The sequence below is a fragment of the Conger conger genome, chromosome 3 (assembly GCF_963514075.1).
Source record: "Conger conger chromosome 3, fConCon1.1, whole genome shotgun sequence".
Lineage (NCBI taxonomy): Eukaryota > Metazoa > Chordata > Actinopteri > Anguilliformes > Congridae > Conger > Conger conger.
In genome coordinates, this window is record NC_083762.1 from 74,226,077 (window position 1) to 74,251,708 (window position 25,632).

Consider the following 25,632-nt stretch of genomic DNA (forward strand, 5'->3'; position numbering starts at 1 on the left):
TGCTTTGATAAAGAAAGGATTCTGTTTTCTTCCCCCTCTTGTGGCTGAAGTGCTTTTCTGAGGAGCTCTCAGGCTGTGTGGCCAGTGGCAGCACCTTCTTCTCCATTGTTTTCAGAAGCAGTCGCTGTCGCCTCCGGAAATTTCACCACAGCTGGCATCTTTTGTATTTCCGCCATTTTGTAGCAGCCTCTCTCGAGCGCTCGGAGTTGAAATGGACTCAACTTCAGAGAAATGCGCTGCACTCATCCGTGACTTCTCGAGAATTACTTAAATGAGGTGGGACTGTTAAACTGCATGGCATCGTTCCACCGGTGAAAACAGCTGACGTTGGCGATTTCAAGTGCGTCTACTGGTGTTCGCACTCTACAGGACCTACTGCCTTGCTCCAGTTAGCCGAGAAAAATACCAGTGCAAGAGCAAGCTTTTCATTTATCAAGCTCATATTTAAGATGAATAAACAAGATCTGAAAAGAAGCATATGAGATGTCCTCCTCTGACTCCACCCTAAGCTTAGCTATGGACGGTCATGTGAAAGGAAGCAGGCTGGCGACACCCAGTGTTTCGGAGGAGAACTGCAGATGTCTTCACTCTCCAGAATCTGTAGTGGAGATTGCACACGAACACGGCTACAGTTAGTTAATTGGACTTTCTAAATTTAGGTGGCGATTGGTGGACACGTTCAGCCCCATGTTCTGTGCAAAATTCCTAAAAATAAGGAAATAAATATATATGTGAAATGAAATAAATGAAAAAATAGTGTTGAACGACCTTCTACAATGGTGAACTCTGCTGGACTCTGTCACCCCCGGTGGGAAATTGATTGATTGTTTTCTTCCGTGTGGCTAATTACTGTGACCCTTAAAGTGGCCCCTGTAGCTAAAATGTCCCCTGCAGGTACACCGCTGCGTTTCCCTTCTTACCGCGTAGCTCCGCTCACGTGGTGTGACTCTTTCTGCTGATAAAGGAACATAATGTGTGACTGTACGTCGTGCAGCAATTGCAGTAGTAGGCCTATGGGATGCTGCAGTAATCATTTCTGTGGTGCATTAGAGTCTGTGTGCTTGAACTGAATTAGGATGTAAGTGGATTCATTGCACTGTGGCCCTCATATTTCAATTTCCAATCCTCGCTTGTAAATATCAATTAGTTTCTGCCCAGCAAACTCTAATGATGACTAGTGTCTGTCCCAATCTGGATCGTGGGCGTAGAGTATGAAGCATTCATTTCAGAGCTTGTGTGCAGGGCCAGGTCTTTTTAGATAAATAAAACGGAGACATTAACATTGCATTAACACAATTGAAAGAAATGGATAGAAATGTTGGAGAATTGTGATGCCACCGCTGTGGTAGGAGGGAATGACTTGTAGAAGTATTATGTGATCAGCGGAATGCACTTATCTGCTTCAGTTTACTAACTTTGTGAAGAAAAATAAAGAGATTACTTGTGTCCTAATAAGACATCATACATGGGCGTCATCACACTGCTGACCGATCTGAAGGGAAACGTCCCGATTGTTACATTACAGTCAAAGAGAACAATGTGTTCCTTTAGCGTGCTGTGAGGTCATGTGTTTTTGGCACCTCGAATGCCCATCCGCACCACCAATGATAACAAATACTTAAAAAATCTTTCTAACCAAGTGGATGGCAGAGCTCACACTGCAACTATGAGGGATCACTTGCCCGCCTCCTGAATGATAAAACACGGACAACCAATGAAACTCCAACCAAATTTACAGGGCGTTACTTGCAAAATGGCAGCTGGCGCAGTTTACAGAACGCTCTCGTTCATCAGTGCGGATGCTCGCGTCGTTATGGTCATACAGTAGTCCTGGTTAGAGTTATAGTTTTAGTGTGGATACGCCGCGCAGATCCTCTAACCCTCGCCCCGGCGGGATCAGCTGGGTCGGTGATTCAGCGATTCAGACGGTGTCCGTTCGAGGGACGCGTGAGGACTCCGTGCGGTCTGCCTCTCCCGCGCTGTAATCGTACCGCCACTCCGCGCATAAATAACGCCTCAGATTCTCGTTAAAGTTGTCAGCGGCTCTATACAAATCGCAGGGGTGTAATGGGCCCTGGAGAGGGACTATAGATCATAGCAGAGCGATGTATCCTCTGTCAGAAACACCATCCTTCCAGGGCGGGCTGGAGGACTGTGGATTTTAGTCTAGTCTCACTCTTCAGAGATAATGGAACTCTTAAGAGCTGCTGATTAATTATCGCGGTTAAATCTGCACTCGTCCCCATTAATATATTACTGGATGAGACGGTGTCGAGGCAGTAGCAAGATAATTTATTATTTATTAATTTATTTATTAATTAATTTATGTATTTATTCGTGATTGTCATTGTCGTCTAAGGCAAGGAAATGCATCCTCTGCATTTCACCTCGGAGCAGTTCACTCTTCAGTGAACCTAACCTGCATGTCTTTGGACTGTGGGAGTAAACCGGAGTATCCGGAGGAAACCCACGCAGACACGGCGATAACATGCGAACCCCACACAGAGAGGCCCGGGCGGGACTCGAACCCAGGACCTCCTGGCTGTGAGGCAACGATGTTATAGTGCTGGGAGAGCACCAGGATGTCCTGAAGAGTGCTCTTAAGCAACGCTGAGAGCAAGAGAGAGAGAGAGGGGAAGAGAACAAGCACTGGGGTGGGGCTAGCCGAGTGCGGAGCCATCTTTTCATACGATTTTATTAGCCGGCTGATTCGAGCGAGGCACCGAGGTGCCTTGAGAAATGAGCTATTTCATCAAGTTTGTGAACTGAATAGTTCTGGCTAGCGGGGCTCGCCCGTGTTGAGATGGAATCTTTTATTTCAAATCTGTCCCCCATGGGCATCCGTAAAATGCCAGGCAGGTTGTAGATTAGCCAATCACACAGCTTTCCAATTTGGTGCTACAGCTGCTGTGGACACACCTGGCTGAGCGTCAATGCGAGGAGAGCCTTTAGCTTAGCCAAAGGCGAAGGGACAGAGGAGGGGGAGCTAGTCTTCTCGAGGAATCAAATAGGTTAATTAACAATGGCATTTGGCATTTTACATTGCCTTTAACAGTGAAGATGTTTTTAATTATTTGGATTAGCTGAATATTAATTCAGCACCGCTGCTGTTGCTCTTGTTCGTGTTCTTAGCCGTTCTGCATGAGAATGCTAATGATATGTTTGCCCTTGGCTTGCGGAGCTGCTCTTGGCTTGAGCTGAAAGCGTTGTCCAACAACACACTCTCACTTTTGTTCTGATTAGGCAGGAAGGGGACAATGTTCCTCCAAGACTGAATAAACTGTGCTAAGCTGTGCTAGCTGGGATTGGGAGGGACCCAATTTCATATCCACTGTGACTGCACAAGAAAACGTATTTTCTGATTAGAGGGAGGAATGTACATAAGGCCATGCAAAATGGCTGCCTAACTGTTTCAGCTGGGAGCTTAAAACACGGATACGCAAATCTGGCCCTCAAATCCAAATCCGGGTCCTAGTTTCCTTTTCTCCCAGGCAATTAACTGAACAATCAATGCTACTGATTGGTCAGACTGTCTTCACACCTGACCACCAGGTAGGGGGAGGGTGGAAAACCACCTTGAGGGCAGTGATTTGAATAACGGACTTGGAGAGCAGAGCGCAGTCCCTTTTCTGTGGGAGTTCTGTGCAGTCGCCTTTCTGCAATGTGATGCAGTGTGGGTCCGGTGCTGTCACGCGCGGTGGGGGTTCTTCGGTGTGAAGCTGATGCAGTGGCACCTGGGGAGTGTGTGTGTGTGTGTGTGTGTGTGTGTGTGTGTTTGTTTGCAGCTGGTCTTTTGTGCAGTTATGGCATCCGCTCTGCAGGGGTGTTTTATGGAGGTAAAATGTGAGCATTTATTACCAGAGGAAGACTTTGTACAGCAGGGACACATTGTCACTTGAATTGCTTCTGTGCAAAAAAAATAATTTAATAGCACAAAATATGTCTTTCAGAATAAAACTACCGCTTTTTTACCTTGACACACTTAGATACTCCATAACCAAACTTCTGCCATTCAAGCTACTCCCATCCATACACTAGCCTGCACTGTCATGTTTCAAACCACCATCCTGTATTGTTTATGATTATCTATGGCCACAGAAAAATGGTAATCAATTATTTAATATCACAGCGTGCTCAGCCTTTATCATCTTGAGAATATAACAAGGGTAAGAGGTTTCATGTCTAAACAAGAGAAACTATTGCAATGGTCTCTTTTTTGGTATTTCCAAAAAGAACATTCAGAGTTTTTAACAAAAAGAGAAGTGGAACATATTACTCTGAACAATGACTATTCTCAGATCCTTACACTGGCTTTCAGTTAGTCACAGGATTGAATTGAAAGTGGTCTACTGCTAGTTTATGAATCACTAAATGGCCTGTGGTAAATACATTAGTGACATGCTCGTGGAGTACAAACCTAGTAGGTCTCTACAGGTGAACACCTGACACGCGTGAGTGCAGGTGGACACGGGTGAATACAGGGGAGGCACTGGTGTGTCCCCCATCCAGACAGCAGATTACATTTACATTTACATTTTAGTCATTTGGCAGACGCTTTTAATCCAAAGCGACTTACAAGTGCATAGGTTCTACCATAAGTCAGAGCATCACATCCAGAAACCAGCAAAATACACAGGAAATGCTGTTCTAAACATAGTTGTCATCAGAAGTGCATTTTTCTTTTTTTTTTCTTTTTTTTTGGGGGGGGGGGGGGGTTCGACAAGGATAGGGATATCAGAAAGGAGGGGCAGGGGAAATCAGGAGGGAGGACTAAGGTAGAGTTTGAAAAGGTGGGTTTTGAGTCGAAATAGGGGGAGGGATTCTGCTGTTCTGACAGTGGTAGGCAAGTCATTCCACCACTGAGGAACCAGAACGGAAAACAGGCGTGAACGTGCAGCTCGACCGCCAGGTGCGCGTAGAGAGGGAACCGTAAGGCGACCAGAGCTGGCAGACCGGAGTGGTCTAGCTGGGGAGTAGGGAGTCATCAGGGATTGTATGTAAGGTGGGGCAGTCCCCTTAGCAGCCTGAAATGCCAACACTAGGGCCTTGAAACGGATGCGTGCGGCAATAGGAAGCCAGTGGAGGCCAATGAGAAGCGGCCAATTAAGGCCTGCAGTCTGCAGGAACACCTTTAATTCACTTACAGTGTTCACACGTCAGGAGTACAGGAGGAGAACAGTGAGCATGGTGATGGCAGAATAGGGTTATATGCGTGTACGCATACATTCTTCCAGAGAATTGTCCATTACACGCCAAAAAACTGTCAAAATAGCACTTAGGAAAGAATGATAAAAAAACAAAAAAGCATTCTTACAATTTCCAACAATTTGGTTTTGCATCAATCATTTAAGTCCAGGGGCTTACTATGAAATTAAAGGTGACAGGGCTTCTAAATGACCTTTCTGCAACGCTCACTTATAATGATTGTGTTTTTGTGTGTGTGTGTGTGTGTGTGTGTGTTTGTTTTTACTTGGTCTCCCTTTTCACACCTCTTCTGTGGAAAATTGTAGATTGTCGATTGCTGTAACAAAAAAACAAAAAAAAGGTTTTTGCAGACCACAGAGATGAGGGATTCTTGAAAGGCATAATTGTCTGTCTGAATGGTAATACCTCCCAGGATTACTATCTGTCTGAAGTAATATGTCCCTGTTGTAAAGTCCATGATCATTTGTGTCTTATGTAATGCTTAAATGAGTTAGCTATGTGGTAGTGTTTTGTCCGGGGTAACGGTTTTTTGAAGTCATGTTTTCGATTCGCTAGCTCTACCTGAGGTAATGCAATGCTTGTCAGAGGTAATGTGATTGTTTTTCCCGCAGGCAATATCTGTTTGAAGTAATGAGATACTTCCTGTTTATTGTAATGCTTGAATGAATAGTGTCTGTTTGCGATAAAGTTCGTACGAAGCGGTGTCTGTCTGATGTCATTGCTGTACGGGGTTGAGTGTAATCGAGGTAATGTTTATATAAGTTTGTGTCGGTGGGAACGGTTGGATGCAGTCGCGTCTGACAGAGGTAATGTGTGAATCACGCCTAAAATAAAAACCCATTTGAATAATGTGTGTCTGAGCGAATGCCTCATAGGCTTTTACAGGCAGATTACACCAGGGGTAGGAGGCAGAATGTGAGTATGTGAGGGAAGTAAAGAATGGAGAGGATTAGAGGGAAGCAGGAAGAGAGGACCATGGGGGGGTGTAGGATGGAGGGATGAAGGAGGATTCGGAGGACAGGGGACATTGAGGCGAGTAAAAGTGAGGGAGAGCTGAGGGCACAGCCGGTGAGTAGAAAGGGGCAAGGTGGGGTAAGCCTCTGGCAAAGCGTGCAGCAGATAATGTTGCTGAAAGAGGAAAGATATCCTCGGAGAAAAGATACACATTTCTTTCTCAGCTTGTCTCTCTTAGATGTTTCCCCCTTGTTTCGTGTTGTCGAAATGAATGTTAAGGGATGTCCATTGTGTTCTGAGAAACAATGTGTTCAGTCTGCCTCTGGTTGACTGCTGTTGTTTTTTTTTTTTTCTCAGAAGAAGATTGGGATGGAATATCTTTTAATGCTTCTGTACGTGTATACTGTGTGCGAGCGTGTGTTTGAGTGAGTGAGTGAGAGTGTCTGTGTGTGAGTGTGTGTGTGATTATGTGTGATGGTGTGTGTGTGTGTGTGAGTGTGTGTGAAGTATTTCATTGTGAAATGTGTAGCATTTGTTCACAGACAGCTGGGGGGAAAGCGCACAAGCTCAGTCTCATCCTCATTAAACACACAAAGCCAGACAACTTTGTGAAAAAGGATGGCAGTGAGTGGGGAGATAGAACCCTGGCTCCAGAGGTCCACATTGAGTTCTGAGTGCATTCTGGGTACACGGAGTGCATTCTGGGTACCCGGCGTTAGCGTGGCGCTCTAAGCCGAACCTGTGAGCTGGTTGAGTTCCCCGAACCCTCCTCAGTGCCGGGGAACGGGGAAGAAATCTGCGAAAGAGCACATCAAATATTCATGCTTCACGGCCCCTCTGTATGCTGCACTCCTAAACCCTATAGCACTGAGGCAGCCTTTTTTCCTCACGCGCTGGAACACACTTTTATAGATCTCCGAGAGAGAAAATGTAATGGCTTCGACAGAAAAAAGTGTCATGAGATATGCTCCTGTGTTAAATTAAAAAAGGATAAGGTTACAGGCGAGATAGTACATTCCTTTTTTATCTCATTCAGCCACATTGCTAGTGTTGAATGAACTCTAGCAGTGTTAAATACACTCAGTAGGGAGATAAGGTACTGTATTTGAGCTAAAGGTACGTACTGTATCTGCATGGATGCTACTCTGAAGATGTTGCTGTGCATTATTAGTCAGGAGGCTGAGGAGAGTGCAGGTTCACGTTCTTGGCTTGAAAGACTTGTGTGTTGTTTGTTTTGCTTTTACCTGACGTTTTGGGGCATCTTGACAGCTCTACCCAGGTCTACCATGAAGGCCCTGCATACAGATCACCCAACTCTTGACTGGCCGCTAACACCATCTCCGGGATATCATTCCCCGAACACCTGACCCGAAACATGAACATCATTACAGCGCTTGCGTGGAGTTAACACTGGTCTAAGACCCACTCCCGCTGTCTTTACCTCACCTGAACCCAGAACAGACTTGCTTCTGTTGTTATTTTAACAAACATGATGTGTTTGTGAGCACGAGAGAGAGAGATGGGAGCAGAGAGATGGGAATAGATAGCTGTAGTGAGATGAAGATAGCAAGAGAGAGAAGGAAGTACAGAGAGAGAGAAGCAGAGATAAAGAGAGATAAGCAAGTAAAGATACAAGATACGAGTAAAGAGTGCGAGAGGAAGAGAGAGAAATATAAGTAGAGGGGGAGAGAGGGGGAGGGAGAGAGAGAGAGAGAGAGAGAGAGAGAGAGGAGAATAGAGTGGAGCGGACTCCGCTTTCCCTCTGCTGCTGCTGTCCAGCCCAGCCTGGATGTTTGTGTGTCTGTGACCTGCCTGTGTCTCTGATGGAGGGGGCCTTTGCTACTGCAAGGCACATTTACTCCAGTTTTCAGTGTCCTCCTTTCAAGGCTCACAGGGAAATTGGTGGTTGGATTGGAGACGATCTAAACCCGACCTGGCAGGTTAAGGTTAAGCATTTAAGGTACTTAAGGTTTGTGGCACCCCCCAGGACAGTGTCCATAAACCTGGGGTGTGTATACTGTGGCTAACTCTGTAAAGCACTTTAAGAGAGTCACAAAAGTTACTCACCTTTGTCCCTGTGAAGTTCAGTGAGCAGGCATTGCCTATTTTATCCCACTGCACCTCTTTCGGTAGGACTCTCGAGTGAAAGAAAGATCAATTGAATTAATGTGGGAAATCGGAGAGACAAAAAACAGCTAGCTTGAATTTGCAGCCATTTGCACTGGAGAATTAATTCCTTTTGTCTTCACAGAACCTCGTTTCAAAGGTTACCATGGTCTGGCTTGCGTCGTGTTTATGTGTGTATGTGTGTGTGACGCCATGGTCTTTGCTACTCTCGAACACGCTGTGCTGTTAGCACCTGGGTGAAACAGACTGACCTTTCCTCCTGCGGTACTCTCGGTTTAACATCGTCCCTTTTCTTTCGGATTTAAATGAGTGCGCCGCTTTTTATTCGAGGAGAAGACACGGAGCCTCTCCCCGTGATTTAAAGTGCGTGGTCCCGGGGCCTTTGTTTTCTCGCTGTGCCTGCGGTTCCTTACACCTCTGGCAGATTCACAAGGTCACCGGGACGTGCACTGCAGCAGTAAACCCTGGGAGCCACGCGGGGACACGGACCCAAAATGTCCGCCATTGGCGTTCTCATAAATAATCAACCCGATTGGATGACGGAGCAGTGTTAGCCGGTGAGGCACTTTCGCCATCCATCATCGCCACGGTTTTCATGGGGCTTCAGAGGAGCGGTCCAGGATACAGAGACCGGCGGGTGTTTTTGGCTGCGTCGCGTTTGCCAGTCTGGAGGAGAGCTCCGGGCTCAGCAGAATGCCTGGACCGACACAAGGTGCTGCATCTTAAAACGTCTGGCTCGGATTTTAGGCGCTCTCACTGTGCCTTTCAACTGCTAATGCGAGGAGAGGACAAAGGCTTGGTGAAGACTGCCTCACATCTTCGACTGCTCGGCATATGGTACAGGAGTTTAGAGATTGGTACATTTGCGGATTGGAGGATGCCGACCGAGGAAATCTGGTAATCTGCCCCACCAGCAGAGCTCTTCAATCCCCCCCCCCCCCTCTAGGTGGTCCCACTGATCATTGCACCATCAGGAACCAGGCAGATGTCCTCCACCCTAAAATCCTGAACTGGCTCATCCCCTATGAGAGATGTGGATTCATAGGTAACCTTTTCGGTTACAGCACAGTACACCAATGGGTGGAGGACAAGACCCGGGCCTCATCTTGACCTATGGTTGCTTCAGGCGACAAAGCTGACTTCGTAATGGCTTCCTTTTGTGTCACTCGAGGGATAAACAAAATTTGATAAACAGGCCAAGTTTTGTGTATGTTTCATCGTCCCGAGTATTGAATTGCACTCCAGACCTCCCCCTCCCCAAGATCTACTGATGTGGCACAACAAAGCAGAAGGCATCAGCAAGATCACTTATTAAGAAAAGCCAATAATCCATCAAGGACGACCAAAGGGCAATAACAAACAATGGCCCCAGGCGCAGTATTACAACCGTTAACTAAATCAAGAAGTCCAAACACGGTACTCCCTGGTGGACGACACCTTAATTTACCCTTCTGCCCCCCTCTGTCAGGCAAACGAAGGGAACACGCAGGGCTGTTTCCGGACTGTTCTGTCTGTGCCTCGCATCGTCCTATGCAGGCCTGCGCAGACGTGAGGTCAGAGGCTGTGCAGGTGTCCAATTAGCAGGGAGCGTTACGTTACATTACATTAAAAGCATTTAGCAGACGCTCTTATCCAGAGCGACATACAACGAAGTGTTACTTTGCGTTCAGTCTGATTCCCTTTGTCGAATCTTACATTTTGTCTGAATATATAAAACCTTTGTGTGTTAAGTGTGACAAGTATGCAGTACTAGAGGAACTCAGGAAGGGGGCTCATGCTTTTTCACAGCACTATGAATACGCAAGAGCGGGCGGGGTGTTTTTTTGGGAGTGGATTTCTAAAAAAGGCTTCTTAACATGCAGAGTGAATTCCGACTCCTCTGCTCTGTGCGTTTCCCTCAGACCATGCAAGGCATGCTGGGAAGGTCTGGGGAGATGGAAGGAGGCTGTTAAAGTTGGGGGCGGGGGGGTTGTCTGTTTTCTGCCCTCTTTCATCTACCTGTCACTCAGCCCAATGCTTGGATAAACAGTCAGGCTTTTTATCATTGTAACAGAGATGGAGCGTTTTTAATCTCCACCCATAGAAGGGAAGGAATCCTCGCTCTCTCACCCTCTCTCTCTGTCTCTTTCTCTCCCGCTCTCTCTCTCACTCTCTCTCCCCCTCCTCTCTCTCTCTCTCTCTCCCTCTCTCTCTCTATCTCTCTCTCTCCCTCTCTCTCTCACTCTCTCTCCCCCCTCCTCTCTCTCTTTCTCTCTCTCTCTCTCCCTCTCTCTCTCTATCTCTCTCTCTCCCTCTCTCTCTCACTCTCTCTCCCCCCTCCTCTCTCTCTCTCCCTCTCTCTCTCACTCTCTCTCCCCCCTCCTCTCTCTCTCTCTCTCTCTCTCTCTCTCTCTCTCCCTCTCTAATGGCCTGGCTCACTCGCTCTCTGCCCTCTGAAGGGAAGCTCACAGACGTTGAACGGCATTGCGCTTAATCGAAACTAACCAGATCAGCCGCACGATCGCTCCGTGGCATGCGGTGAAACCAATCTGAAAATGAATAAAATACCATATGTAAAACCTTCAGGGGCTCTTCAGAGTTGTTAAGAGGGGGGGGACGCAACCAGTGGAACATTAATTGAAAGCCAGTCTGCAATTGATGTGCAATTATTAGTCCTCCACCTGCCTGTGCAGCTGTAATTAATTGAACAAAGCCATGCTCATATCTTTATGAAATTACACAATGATGAAACAAGCCGAAAACATTTTAGTCTTGATTAAAACATAACGCTCTGCTTCATAGCAAAGATGTTGGTGCACTGGTGATTTTTGTTAGACAAAACAAGAGCTTTGAATAGCAAAATGGCAAAATAGTTGCATACATACAAACAAGCTCACACACATAAACACACACACATGCACATATATGCACACACATATGTGCACTTAAACACACCTGAACACACACACACACCTACACACACACACACACAAACACACAGGCGATTGGATTGCTTCTGGTGAAAACAAGAAATATATTTCTTGACAGAGCAGGAAGGAGAAAGGTTTGAATTTAGATGGAAACAGAAGTCTGAGTCACTTTCCTTCTGAAAGAGCGAATGCAGATCCCGGGGAAAAAGTCTGAAGTATTAAAATGTCTGAAGTAGTTGGTCCAAAAATCGTGAAGAAATTGCGCCTGTTCCGATTTAGAAAATGAGCACATTCACTGAGTCTCTCTCTATTTTTCTATCAATGAGAAAGATATTTTTTTTATTCTTCTGGCCTTGCAACTCTCTGCACGTCTCTGAAATCCAGGAGTTGCGCTTGGATGAACTCTTCAGCTTGGATATGTTCAGAACCTCTGCTGGGCTGGGTAGCGCAGATAGAGCAAGGAGCAGGCATCTTTCACAGAAGAGAGGTCTACTCTGGCTCTGAATCAGAATCATTTTCACAGCCAGCTGCAGAAGCCAGCTAATTGGCTTGGGTCTGGAACAGCCTCAGGCCAGGAGAGAGGTGAGGAAGGAGAGATGGGAAAGGGAGGGAGAAGTACTGTATGGAGAGAGAGGGAGAGGTTGAGAAGGCGAGAAGGAGAGGCAGGGGGGGAGAGAGAGTGTGTTAGAGACAGTGCAGGTTCTTCAGACATTATTTTAAATAATGAAGCAGTAAACATGATTTAATCTAGGTTTCCTTCACCTTCCAGGACCTTTCATATTTAATTCAGACCGCACAACCTTCAAGTGCTCATCCTGCAAGCATTTGATCTGTCAGGACCCGGGTTGCTCGGTTACTTACAGTGCTTACAGTGTGTTGTGCGATCGGATTTTTTACGCTCCCGATGTGGGAAGTGCACTTGCATTTGCCGGCCGTGCTTACCACTGCAACCCCCACGATGAGTTTGTGGAAAGCACAGGAAAGGTGTGTTCTCCTCCAGAACGTGTCCTGTCTTTACACAACGCTGTCCACAAGCTGAGCTGGTGCTGACTTGGCGGAAAACCTTTGGATTGCAGCTTCAGCTAGCGTCTGTTCAACCAGCTCGGGGTGCTGTTGAGTCATCGTGTCCGACTGAAGCCCTCCCTCTCTGGGCTACAGTACGGCTTACGTACGTGCATCCTCCTCTGGAACTGGCCCTGCCACAGGCAGGCCTGACACTGCCCGGATTCGGGACTAGTAAAAATGTAATACTAATAATTTGTATAAATTATCTGATGCTTTTATCCAAAGTGACAGTCGTTCTGTTCAGTGCAAATTTAATTGAAAGTCTAACATGCATTATAGTGAAAACAAGGGAGGGAGAAAACTTTTTTTGTATAAATATTAATTAAGTTCAGGCCCATATATTACATTTCATTAATGGCATTTGGCAGACGCTCTTATCCAGAGCGACGTACAGTTGATTAGACTAAGCAGGAGACAATCCTCCCCTGGAGCAATGCAGGGTTAAGGGCCTTGCTCATGGGCCCAACGGCTGTACAGATCTTATTGTGGCTACACCGGGATTAGAGCCACTGACCTTGCGTGTCCCAGTCCTTTACCTTAACCACTATGCTTCCGGCCACCCCATATTCACAGTGACTGGTAAGAATGAATTGATAGCACAAAGTATTCTCAAAGTTCTGCTGCAATGTAGTGGCAGTGTTATAACATTGACATGTTATAAAATTGTCATAACATTGCTAGCTTGGCAGCTCTCAAAGATTCAGAGATCGCCCCCCCCCCCTCCCCCACAGCCTGGTGCCGCACCCTGCAGGTGTGAGGCCAGAGTGGGGTAAATCACGCAGAGATTTCCGGCAGGAAACTGGAGTTTTAGTCTGCGCCAGTAGCCGTTAGCAGCAGGAGTATGACCTGAATGCATAAACAGAGATGGCAGCTGTGACATTTTCATCTTTGTAAACCAGAGATCACAGAGCGGGTTTCACACTCCAATCTCACTGAGGTCAGAGAGACATTACTCCTGTGGCATGGAGAGTGGATGTATCCCATATCTCACATTATCCCTGTACACACGCCCCTACAACCACCACACTATCACACACACACATACGCACACACACACACACACGCACACACATACACACACACACACACACACACACACACAGCACGATCACACACACACACACACATGTTCATCTTACTGAGGTCAGAGAGCCTTTACTCCTGTGGCATGGAGAGTGGATGTATCCCATATCTCACATTATCCCTGTACACACACCCCTACAACCACCACACTATCACACACACACACACACACACACACACAGCATGATCACACACACACACACACACGCACACACACACACAGCACGATCACACACACACACACACACACACAGCACGATCACACACACACACACATGCACACACACAGCACGATCACACACACACACATGCACACACACACACACACACACACAGCACGATCACACACACACACATGCACACACACACACACACACACACACACACAGCACGATCACACACACACACACACACATGTTCATCTTACTGAGGTCAGAGAGCCTTTACTCCTGCGGCATTACTCCCATACCTCACATTATCCCTGCCCACACACCCCTACAACCACCACACTATCCCACACACACACACACACCCCTACAACCACCACACTATCACACACACACACACGCATACGCATGGCCGAATACACACAAACACACACCCACACACACACTCAGCAGGATCACACACACAAGTTAATCTCACTAAGGTCAGAGAGCCATTTCTCCTGTGGCATGGAGAGTGAATATTATCATATTATCATATTATCCCTGTACACACACCCCTACAACCAAATGCATACTTTATGCACATATAGAAACACACAAGCGTATACACACACACACACACACACACGTTTCTGACTCAATATATATATATATATATATATATATATATATATATATATATATATATATATATATATATAAATGCATATAACCAAAATAAATAAAAAGAAGAAAAACGCATCCAGGAAGCCTACATAATTTTCAGCAGGTGACATAAAGATCTCATGTTAGCATGTTTTCTATGGAGTGCTATTGGGGAAATGTGGGTGTTTTTCTCCTCTGAAGGCAAAAGAATACCTGCTAATGAACCTCTCTTAATCAGTGCAGATAATGTTGAACCATTAGTGAATCTCCCATTGAATTTCAGAAAGAACAGAGGTGCCCAAGTTTATTGCTAATCAAAAAGCCAGGTGCATTAGAGAATAATGTGCCTGGTGCATTTATTCAGAGATCCCTGTATAGACTCATATGCACGCTGTTGGGTTGATTTAACATAAGTGTTTCCCCATCAACAGCACAGCACCATCTGTTATTGGTCACACCTACCTTGTGTCACAATATAGACCAGGCGCCAATAGTCTTCTCCCCTTGATGAACAGACAGCATTGAAATTTGTTTTCTGCTGTTTGTCCGTGCTATATTTAGTGTGTGGCTTTTTTTTTAGCGTTCATACTGTCCACTGATGGGTTTTCTCAGCACTTAATTAACCACCTGCTATTTCCCTGTCTTGCTCAGGTAGCATTATAGAAAGAGACCATTACATTCGCCGTCTGTTTCACTGACAGGAAAACTAAATTTCCATAATTCTTCAAGTATTCCCTCTCCCTCTCTTCCCTATAGCAGGGACGGGATATGGAGGGAAATTGTTTTTTGTTGTTGTTTTTTTTTTGTTTCTTTTTAACTCGCTCACTCAGTGCTGTTCATATAGGTCAGGCACAAACCACATCTCCTGAGGCAGACAGTTCAATTTCAGATAAAAGCTGTGCTCCATGGAAAACCCAATCTCCCATTTTTGGGGGAGAAAGCGTTCGCAGTGGGCGATGGGCAGATATGGCGGCTCTTTCAGGCGGTGGATGTTGTGAATGAAAACGTCCGCGCCGGATGCTGAGAGGCAGGCCTCGTTCTGCGGTTGCAGGAGTGAGGGAGCATGGGCGGAGGAGAGGTTTCACCAGAGCCAGCTTTCCTGTCCTAAATTAAGCTCATACCGCCGGCTTCTCGCCCCAGTCTCATCAACACTTTACGTGCGGTTCCTTCTGCCGATATCGCTGGAGCACTTTCACTGCTGTCTTCATGATCTGCCGTGGTCGATTCAGAGCGCAGATTTGTTTTGCACTATTGCCGCTCTTCGTGGAGCGATAACTGCGTGTTTTAGTTTCCTCTGTCTCAGAGAGAAGATGGACAGACACTTAAAGTGCCCTTTCCCCCTTGCACCTGCTTCCGCAGCTGTGTTTCTGAGAGGGCGTGAGAGTTAGTAAAGAGGACAAATCTCTCTCTACCCTCCTCAGGAAAGAGACTTTAACAGAAAAGATCTCTTCATCCTCGTCAGCTTTTGTGCTGTCGCATTGACGACCGTGCCTGTCGACCCGCAACGAAACCTGACGCTTTAGAATCGCATACCTCTCTGTCACTGTAGCTTACAAGAAAGGAGGTCCACTGGAAGACGACACCCGTATTGATTTACTTCACTCTAACTCTGATTAAAACTGACAAAACAAATGCCGGAGAGGAACAGGAATTGAATTAGCTGTGGTGGCGGAACATTGTCATTCCTAACACAAGCCCTGTCTCCTCATAAAATTGTAATTCCTAACACAAGCCCTATTTCTGCTGAACATGGTCATTCCTAGCACAAGCCCTATTTCCCAAAAACACGGTCATTCCAAACACAAGCCCTATCTCCTCAGAGTGTGGTTATTCCTAACTTATGCATTTTTCCTTAGAGCATGGTCATTCCTAACTCATGTCTTATTTTCTCTGAACATCGTCATTCCTAATGTCGTCATTCCTAACACAAGCTCTATTTCCACAGGACATGGTCATTCCTAACACAAGCCCTATCTCCACAGAGCGTGACCATTCCTAACTCATGTCTTATTTCCTCTGAACATGGTCATTCCTAACATGGTCATTCCTAACACAAGCCCTGTTTCCCCTTGTGTCTCTCCAGCCTGCAGTGACCAGGAGCTTCGGAGCTTGGCGTCCCGACTGAAGGACTGGTTCGGCGTTCTCCACCAGGATGCCAACAGGGACCTGAAGTCCACTGCCACATCAGACTCCGCCCAAGGCCGTAAGCTGTCCTGCCGCCCCCCTGCTAATCACAGCGATTAGCAGTAGCTGCTCTGATAAACACCATACAGTTTACACCCGAGCCAATGCAATTATGCTGAATTGGCCATACTCACTACCCTTACACCTGAACCACGTTGCAATTCCACCTCATCGACCACACTGAAACGCATCCTTACACTATAATTTATACACTGCGGTGTTTTTTGGGTCTGCCTCACTCCAAATTGTTATTTTGACTCAGCCCAGCAATGCCCTCCTTTTCCGATAAAGTGTACCTAATACTTAATTAACCTGAAATCTAGATAGTATCTTGCACCGTATCAATCATATACATAGTCTTGAAAACCGCCAGAAATCCTGCCTCCACTACATGCCCTGGAAAGCTACTCCACGCAGTGACCACTCTCAATGTGAAAAAATACTTCTTAGTGTCTGTGTGAAATCCTTGGCTAATTTCAGTGCATGCCCCCATTTCCATTTATGTCCCTGTTACTGGATGTAAATTGTAAATGCTCGGCATTTATATAGCGCCTTTATCCAAAGTGCCGTACAATTGAGGCCTGTCATTCACCCATTCACAGACACACACTGTCAACGATTGGCTGCCATCTGACCTGCTCATCAGGAGCAATTGGGGGTTAGGTGTTAGGCTCAGGGACACTTAAACACGGGCGGGATCGATCTGGCAACCCTGCGACCGCCTGGCGACTGCTCTTACCTCCTGAGCCAATGTCCCTGCTTGTTAAATCCTACACTACAATCATGATGGTGGAGCCCCTCATGTTCTGCATTTTATTTCACAACTGATCAGTCGTGATGATATTGAAATCATTCCTCTTTTCATGGCTGTGCACATACTGCATAAGGCAGCTCTCTGATGTGGATATGTAGGAGGTAGAGGGCTTGGTAATGCATCGAATTGTTCAATTTTCAGCTTTGAGAAATTTGAGAGTTCAGTGGGTGTCTGAGATATGAGTTTGGTAGATATGAAAAAGACTTTAAAGCTATGAGTTTACTCGATATCTGAGGCGCGGTGAAGTTACTGTGGATATATATGGTATTAATCAGTAGATATGTGGGATACCACTGTGGCGGACAGGATTACGGATTCACTGCGGTACCTTAGTGGGTTTGGAATAACTTTTAAACGCTATAAATTGTTGAAATGGGATGAATACAACCCTGGAGGCAAACTGAACCATCTGTCTTGTGTGTATGATGACGGTCAGGGGGAGGGGGGAGGTGGGGTGATAGCCGGGCTCTTCCAACAGCGCTGTTACTCCCCCCTGCCGGACCATTTCAGGGTCTTTGAGGGGAGACGGGATCCACGCATCCATCAAGCTGACACACGTCCAGCACCTTGAGCCTTATCTGCCGGATATATTCATAGCTGCCTATAAACCACCCACCCCTCCATACTCTATTACGCTCAGCGGTGGGAAAGTTCCGGAAGCAATATGAAATCATAAATCTGAGGGAAATGCGTGGACAGGGTGTGCACATGCAAATGTGTGACTGTGTGTGTGTGGAGTGTGTGTGCGCGCGCGCGCGCGTGTGTGTGTGTGTGCCCTCTCGTGTGTGTACTTTCAGCAAAACTCAGTGTTGCATTTCCAGCCGTCTGGTAAAATGGCACATTGTAATTGAGTGGGAATTCCGCATTTAAAGCAGAGCCAATGTGCAACCCCAGACGGACACCTTTGGAGGAAATGGCTGTTTCCCTTGACTTGTTCCACCGCCGCCTAAATGTCACTCCCAAATGCACAGCGGCACTTGGTAATTGGTTCAATCTATGTTTTTAAAGGACAAAGTAGCAGCAGGGAACTGACCCAGACCTGAAGATAGAGCAGGAGCAGTGTGTTTATTTACATGGCGCAGGGCATGAAAAAACCGAAAGAAAACGGTCAACTGCTATCCCTTGTCTGCAGTGGGGTTTGTTATTTTCTCAGTTGTTTGCGATAAGAACTTTTAGTTTTTAACTTAAATGGACTCCATGGACGTAATACAACTTAATACAATGCTGTTGCTTTCACATATTTCCAGTTAACTGCTAATAGCTCAGGCATACGTTTTTAGCTTACTGGGCCAAGCTGTAATCTAAGCCAAAATATGGAGTGAGCCAGAATATTGCACTTTCTGTTCTCAACACCTCAAAAGATTTTTAATTTTTAAATTACCACCCCTTTTACAGGCCAAACCAATGCCTGGTGGGCCAAGTTTGCCAAGTAATTGCCAAGTGCGGAGATTAAATATTGCTAAAGCTAGGAGGAGATGACATTGATTGTGTCCTGCTATGTAAACTGAGCAGGGGATGTAAGAGTATGGGCTCATTCCAATTGCTCATGTTTCTCCTCTTTTTTTTTCTTGCTCTTTTTCAACTCCTAGCTCCGGCTAGGAAAAGTGGCACAAAAAAAAGAATACTAATTGAGAAAACGTGAAGTAGGCGAATTCGTGGAATGTCCTTCAAATGACGGTTTGAAGCAGGAGCCGGGAAAGGAAAAAAAGTGACCTCTGCCCCTCCCCTGACCTATGACCTCTGACCTCCCCCCCCCCCCCCCCCCCCCTTCCTGGCAGGCTTCGACACCAGCCTCCTGCCCATCTGCAAGGACTCCCTGGGCTGGATGTTCAACAAGCTGGACATGAACTACGACCTGCTGCTGGACCACACAGAGCTGAGCGCCATCTACCTGGACAAGTACGAGCTGTGCATGAAGCCCCTGTTCAACTCCTGTGACTCCTACAAGGACGGAAAGCTGTCCAACAACGAGTGGTGCTACTGCTTCCAGAAGCCAGACGGTAAACAGCGCATCCCCGGGACGGGGGGGTGGGGGGTGGGGGGTGGGAACAGCTGGCACGGGAGAGGGGGGAGGGTGGGAGAGGAGGGAGGAGAGAGAAGTGTCAGACCCTGGAGCTTCATTAGTGTCGGGTCTTTTCCAGCCCGCGCTCTCCCGGCTGAAAGCTTTGTGAAAAGTGTTCATCTTCCTGGCTGACTGAATGCGGTCAACACGTTCCCTGCGTGTCGGGAGGCTTTGATTTCTAATAAAAAGCAGGAGAGATTTTACTAGTCTGAGACTGAATTGTTCCCAGCGGGGTAAATGAAGTTGCTATGCAGTGTATTGTGTAATGGGAAAATCACAGGAGGTGGAGGAAAAAAATGAATTGGTGCTCAGGGGGGCGAACGGTAATCAAAAAAAGATTTGAATTGTACCAAGTGAACCTCTATTGATTGAAGGACAGGAGTTTGTGCTTTCTTGTAAAGCACTGAAAAAAAGGCGAAACCACGGAGTATATCGATTCTCTCTGCACCTGCAATCCAGTACAGTTCGAGTGCGTGTTGACCCAGCGTCAGTTCTGTCATTTGGCAAGAGCGGAGTTGTTTATGGAGGTTCCTTTTTTAGCGTTGTTGTTCTTTTTTGGACTTCATAACCAGCCCGTAGTTTTTCTACATCTTGACACTCTATAAAGGTTTACTTGCTGAAGTTCAGAAGTTGCATCTTTCTATTTTTGTTTCTGTGATGAAATATTAATATAGCCAAAAGCTTACTGAAGAATATATTACCGGCTTCTGTATGTATTTCTATTCTCTATTTCTTATTTGAACTCTGAGTATCTGCAATAATGAAGTGTGAATAAAGCAGAGTGTTTACTAAAGCAGCAGTCAGAGATGGGCAATTATAGCATAGTATAGAGAAACTACTGGATGACAATATGAGTAAACAGAAATATATTATATTATATTATATTAGCTCCTCCAAACACAGTATTATATGCTTCAATTATGTGTGTTTTCAGCTTGTGTTATTGATTGCATTTTGTTAATCTTTATTTTGAAATATGTAGGGAAGTAAACAAAAGATATTGTGCTTATAATGAGAGATGTCAGAGGAGAATGGCCAGACAGGTCAAAACTGACAGGAAGGTGACAGTAATGCAAATAAGCACACATTACAACAGTGGTATGCAGAAGAGCATCTCTGAACACACAACACATCAAACCACTAAGTGGATAGGCTGCAGCAGCAGTCTAATAAATACCTAATAAAGTGCTGACTGAGTGTGTAATAGCAGGTCCAGACATTTATTTTTTAAATCTTTAATATAAAATCTGTAGGGTATTACAGAAAATATGTTGTGCTTATAGCAATACTGTTATTATGTTGGCAACTAAAGAAATACATAGAACGATACCATATTTAGTCAGACGGTGCAGCTATAACCATACCCTATCTCCAAATATTCATGGAGTAATTGGGTATCATGCCACCTAAAATAAGTGGCAGTACAATTAGCAGTACATTTATGACTTGTACGCTTCACAACAAAACACGATGATTGGTTCGTCATTTTAGGTGACAGGATTGCCCTATCAGTACAGCCCAGTTTTACACATTTAGGTTTGTGGCGATAGACGAGTTGAACTGGTCAGAGCAGGCTGGCTGCGGTTAGCAGCAGTAGCAGAGTCTTTGCAGCAGGTCTTGCTTTAGAAACGAGCTCGCCATTTATTCCCGTGAGTGAAACAACTCGCTAGCAAAGATGACCCTGCAGGCCTGTCATCTGTTCTTCCCACAAACCTTAAGCACGTGTGATTTATGCTCCGCCATTATGGAGATTTCCATAATCTGCATACAGGCCTCTGGTACCATAAGCCCATAATGAGGCTTCCTCACCTCCTACTGAAATGCCCCATGATTAATGAGTCGTATTCAGTCAGTCATACATTAAAGCGTTTTTACTTTGACACATGAATACGGTGTGCTCGCTTCCACATGTCTGTGCATGCAGAAGCAGTCACTTTCACACTGTCACAAATCTCTCTCTCTCACACACACACACACACACACACACTCTCACTCACACACACACACACACACACTCTCACACACACTCACACACACACACACACACTCACACACACACACACACTCACACACACACACACACACACTCACACACACACACACACACACACACACACACACACACTCACACACACGCACACACACACACACGGTACAGCACATGTACTGTGCACTCCAAGCCTCCATTTCAATTCAGCCGTTTTCAATTTCCTACCAATTGAGAAAGGGCACTCTTTCAAGTGTAGGTTATTATTTTTTTTCTCATCTGACATTTTCCCTGACACAAAGCCATTTGCCATATGCATACACCAACTTGTTATGAGGCCGTATACGACCGTGCTCAAGTAGTATGGGTGTATGAGTGTGTTTATGCTTGCGTGTTTGTATGTACAAGCCGTGTACGAGCGTGCACGTGTAGTATGGGTGTATGAGTGTGTTTATGCTTGTGTGTTTGTGTGTACAAGCTGTGTATGAGCGTGCACGTGTAGTATGGGTGTATGAGTGTGTTTATGCTTGCGTGTTTGTATGTACAAGCCGTGTACGAGCGTGCACGTGTAGTATGGGTGTATGAGTGTGTTTATGCTTGTGTGTTTGTGTGTACAAGCTGTGTATGAGCGTGCACGTGTAGTATGGGTGTATGAGTGTGTTTATGCTTGCGTGTTTGTATGTACAAGCCGTGTACGAGCGTGCACGTGTAGTATGGGTGTATGAGTGTGTTTATACTTGTGTGTTTGTATGTACAAGCCGTGTACGAGCGTGCACGTGTAGTATGGGTGTATGAGTGTGTTTATGCTTGTGTGTTTGCATGTACAAGCCGTGTACGAGCGTGCACGTGTAGTATGGGTGTATGAGTGTGTTTATGCTTGCGTGTTTGTGTGTACAAGCCGTGTACGAGCGTGCACGTGTAGTATGGGTGTATGAGTGTGTTTCTGCTTGCGTGTTTGTGTGTACAAGGCGTGTACGAGCGTGCACGTGTAGTATGGGTGTATGATTGTGTTTATGCTTGTGTGTTTGTATGTACAAGGCGTGTACGAGCGTGCTCGTGTAATATGGGTCTAAGTGTGTTTATGCGTGTGTTTGAGTGTGTGTGCACATACTATGTGTGTTCTACCTAACCATGTGTGTTCTCCTTTCCTAGGACTCCCATGCCAGAACGAGTTGAACAGGGTTCAGAACCAGAGCCGACGGAAGCCTCTGATAGGTCAGTCTGACCCATGTGACCTCAGTTTGACCAATCAGACCACTTCACTGCCTCAGTTAGCAGCAGCATGGTTGTGACACTGCAGAGGTGCCGATGGGTGCAACCTGAAGACCTATTTCCAAAGAGCCCCTAAAACCTACAATAAGGCCTCCAATGCAAACAAGTCATCGTAAAACTAGCTTAGCTAAAGTTACTTTTACTCAGAAAGAGAAAAAAAAATAAACATCAGTCTGTTTCAAGGAAGAAATTATTCATGCGATGCAGATTTTATTTACTGAGACCGAAGATTTGTTTTGTCCACAGTGTGATTGGTAATTTGGTGCGGTTTGGTGCCTCTGATAGGTTAACTCCTTGAGTAATGAGGAAAAGCACAGAAAATGCATTAGACACCTTTTACTTTATAATTGCTTTTTGAAAGCCATTTTTCTCCTCTATTACCAGAAACTTCTCCCCAGTTCCCGAGCAGCGGTTACTGAGAGAGATTGGGTTATGCAATTTTAATGGTGTAGATGGTACCACATTACTCTCTCTCTAATTATGTTTGATTATGTTGGAAAATGAGAGATTCAACTTCCCTACCATCACAGAAAGTCAGAGAGGAGGAGGGTAACCAAAGTATTTTACAAATCAGTGATTGAGAATAACTTGGCCAAACAGGCTCGATTAAATATTGTCCTGTTTGAATAAAGCTTTGCGCTGGTTATTACAGATTCTTTGCTGTCCTTAGCATCACTTTACATGCCTACACAGACTGGGGGAATAAGGAAAGGACCAGCCTTGATTTGATTTAAGAAAGGCCTCTTCCATCAGTCAGATCGTTTAGAAAATGCAAACGCTCACAGAAACAGGCTGGTAGTGACATGTATTCAGAGAACTGCTCAGTTCTGATGGCCTGTCAGAATGGGGTTTCATTGTCCGGTGAATTACTCTACAACACGGGAATCGGCACAATGTGAAAATATGCCGGATGAAAGATTCCCTGTGATATTATATTCATATTCAGATATTCATGAACGATACATACTGCCGGACATTTTGTCCTGGAGCTCTGTATACTATTACAGGTTTCAGAGCCCAGAAACTGAGGTTCTTTTCCTTCCTTTCAGAGTCTAATGTCACACTGTTCCATCAACAGCACCTTCTGAAGTCCCTTTGTAATGATGTCCTCTGTGAAAGCATAAAGTGTATTCTCAATGGCTTTCATTCTTCCCTCTCTACCTTTTCACCGTCTCTTTCTCTCTCTCTCTAAATCGCTCTCTCTTATCCCCCCTTTTTCTCCCCGTTCCCTCTCACTCCCTCTCTCTCTCCCTCCCACCTCTCTCCCTCTTCCCCATTGCTTCTGCTCTCCCTCCTACCTTTCTCCCTCTCTCCCCTCTTCTTCTCCCTCCTTCCCTTCTTCTCCCTCCCCTCTCTCTCCCCCTTCTCCCTCACTCTCTGTCTTTCCCTCTCTCTCTCCCTCTCTCTCCCTCCCTCCCTCTCTATCCCTCCCTCCCTCTCTATCCCTCTCTCCCCTTCTCTCTCTCGCCCCCTCCCTCCCCAGGTGGCTTCGTCCCCCGGTGTAATGACGAAGGCTACTTTAAGCCCACCCAGTGCCACGGCAGTGTGGGTCAGTGCTGGTGTGTGGACAAGTACGGCAACGAGATCGCTGGCTCCCGGAAGCAGGGTCACCCCAACTGTGGTAAGCACTTCAGGGGAAACGCACTCCACGCTCTGTTCTTACGCGATAGCCTCACACTTTCTTCTTAATGGTGCTCCAAACTGTGTATTTCGCTAAGCCTATTGCTTGGCCCATGTCTCTGACTGTTTTAATTATTTCTCTGCCTTATAATTGCTTCCTTAACTTTCATTGGCACAACTGGTCTGCTTACAAAGGCCAATAACAGCCTCCAAGGGCAATGAAAAGCCTAGAATCAAGACTACATCCTGAAAGCTTTCTTATACCTGCACGAAGGAAGCGATTGAATACACCCGACTAATCAGAAACAGCTGAGAAGCCAACTGTCCAATTAAAACGGAGTCCCTTAAAATGGAGGGATTATGTATAAAAGGAAAGTAATTCCTACCTGAATCACCCGAAATGGATGTAAATACCCTCGAATTAAAGGTGGAGATTTTCATTTCAAATCCAATGTGCTTGAGTACAGAGCTAAAAGAACAGAAATTGTACCACTGTCCGAATACGTACAGACAGCACAGTGCACACACACACGGACATACATGCACACACACTCCTTCCTTTCTCTCCTCTATCAGTTGCCTCCATATGGATACACAAGTACCCCTCTCCCCGGTCCCCTCTGTGTGCATACTTCTCCCGCTTTGCTTCCCTTTGTAGATTCATGTCCCTCAGTAAACATGTTCATACCTCTCCCCTCTTCACCTGCTCAGAGAATACATGCATATCCTTTCCATTTACATCCTTTTTATAATTACATACACACCCTCTTCCCCTACATACTCAGAACTTCCTAAGCAAATATGGAATAATCTCACCACCCCCTCTTCAGTTAACACATGCAGCATGCCGCCATCTTCACATGCAGTCACAGACTCACTCTCTGTGTTTGTTGCTTCGCTGAAGTCTACCCCTGTCCTCTTTATTTAAAGGCATGTGCGCAGGTAGCAGTGCGAATTTCCCCAGAGAGTTAAGTCTGTCATCCCGGATCTGATCAAACCTCGGGCCTTTTTGCCGAATGTATTTGAATATTTTGTAAGATTCTGATGAGGTACTGCGCGAGACAGTGTATTTACACTGAAAGACGCTGTAACCTGAAGAGGCACGCAGGCTAGGGAAGAGAGCGTTTAGCGTGGCGGGCGTCGTCAGGTGGTCTCTGAGGAATGAGACTTTGGATGTGTCGTAGAGGAACTGTATCAGTCCAGATATTCTGTGCTGATAGGACATCTTACTACACAGACAACTAATCCAGTTCACATACAGATTATTTATTTATGTGAGCTTGTGTGTGTGTGTGTGTGTGTGTGTGTGTGTGTCGGTCTTCAGTCACACAGATCAGACCCGTCCCATTTGTATGGAGGCCAGTTAGCCAGTATGGCCCACTAGCCATTTTGAAGGTGGTGGACAGCATGGTACTTATCTCCATCTCTCTATATAATATATATAAGACATTATGGAGAAAAATCATATGCACACCAACTGGACCCAAACTCTAAGGCATGCCTAGATCTGATATCCGCTGCTTTTGCTCAGTCTGTTA

At 45.8% G+C, this 25,632-nt stretch overlaps 1 protein-coding gene across 1 annotated transcript in view; it reads left to right on the forward strand.

The window, feature by feature from the left end:
* spock1 (SPARC (osteonectin), cwcv and kazal like domains proteoglycan 1) overlaps positions 1–25,632 on the forward strand; it is a 218,133-nt gene that overhangs the window by 191,179 nt on the left and 1,322 nt on the right. The window contains exons 8-11 of the mRNA XM_061234038.1: positions 16,239–16,358; positions 18,932–19,153; positions 22,355–22,417; positions 23,958–24,095. Coding sequence (XP_061090022.1) covers positions 16,239–16,358; positions 18,932–19,153; positions 22,355–22,417; positions 23,958–24,095 — 543 coding nt within the window. The remainder of the gene's footprint in view (positions 1–16,238; positions 16,359–18,931; positions 19,154–22,354; positions 22,418–23,957; positions 24,096–25,632) is intronic.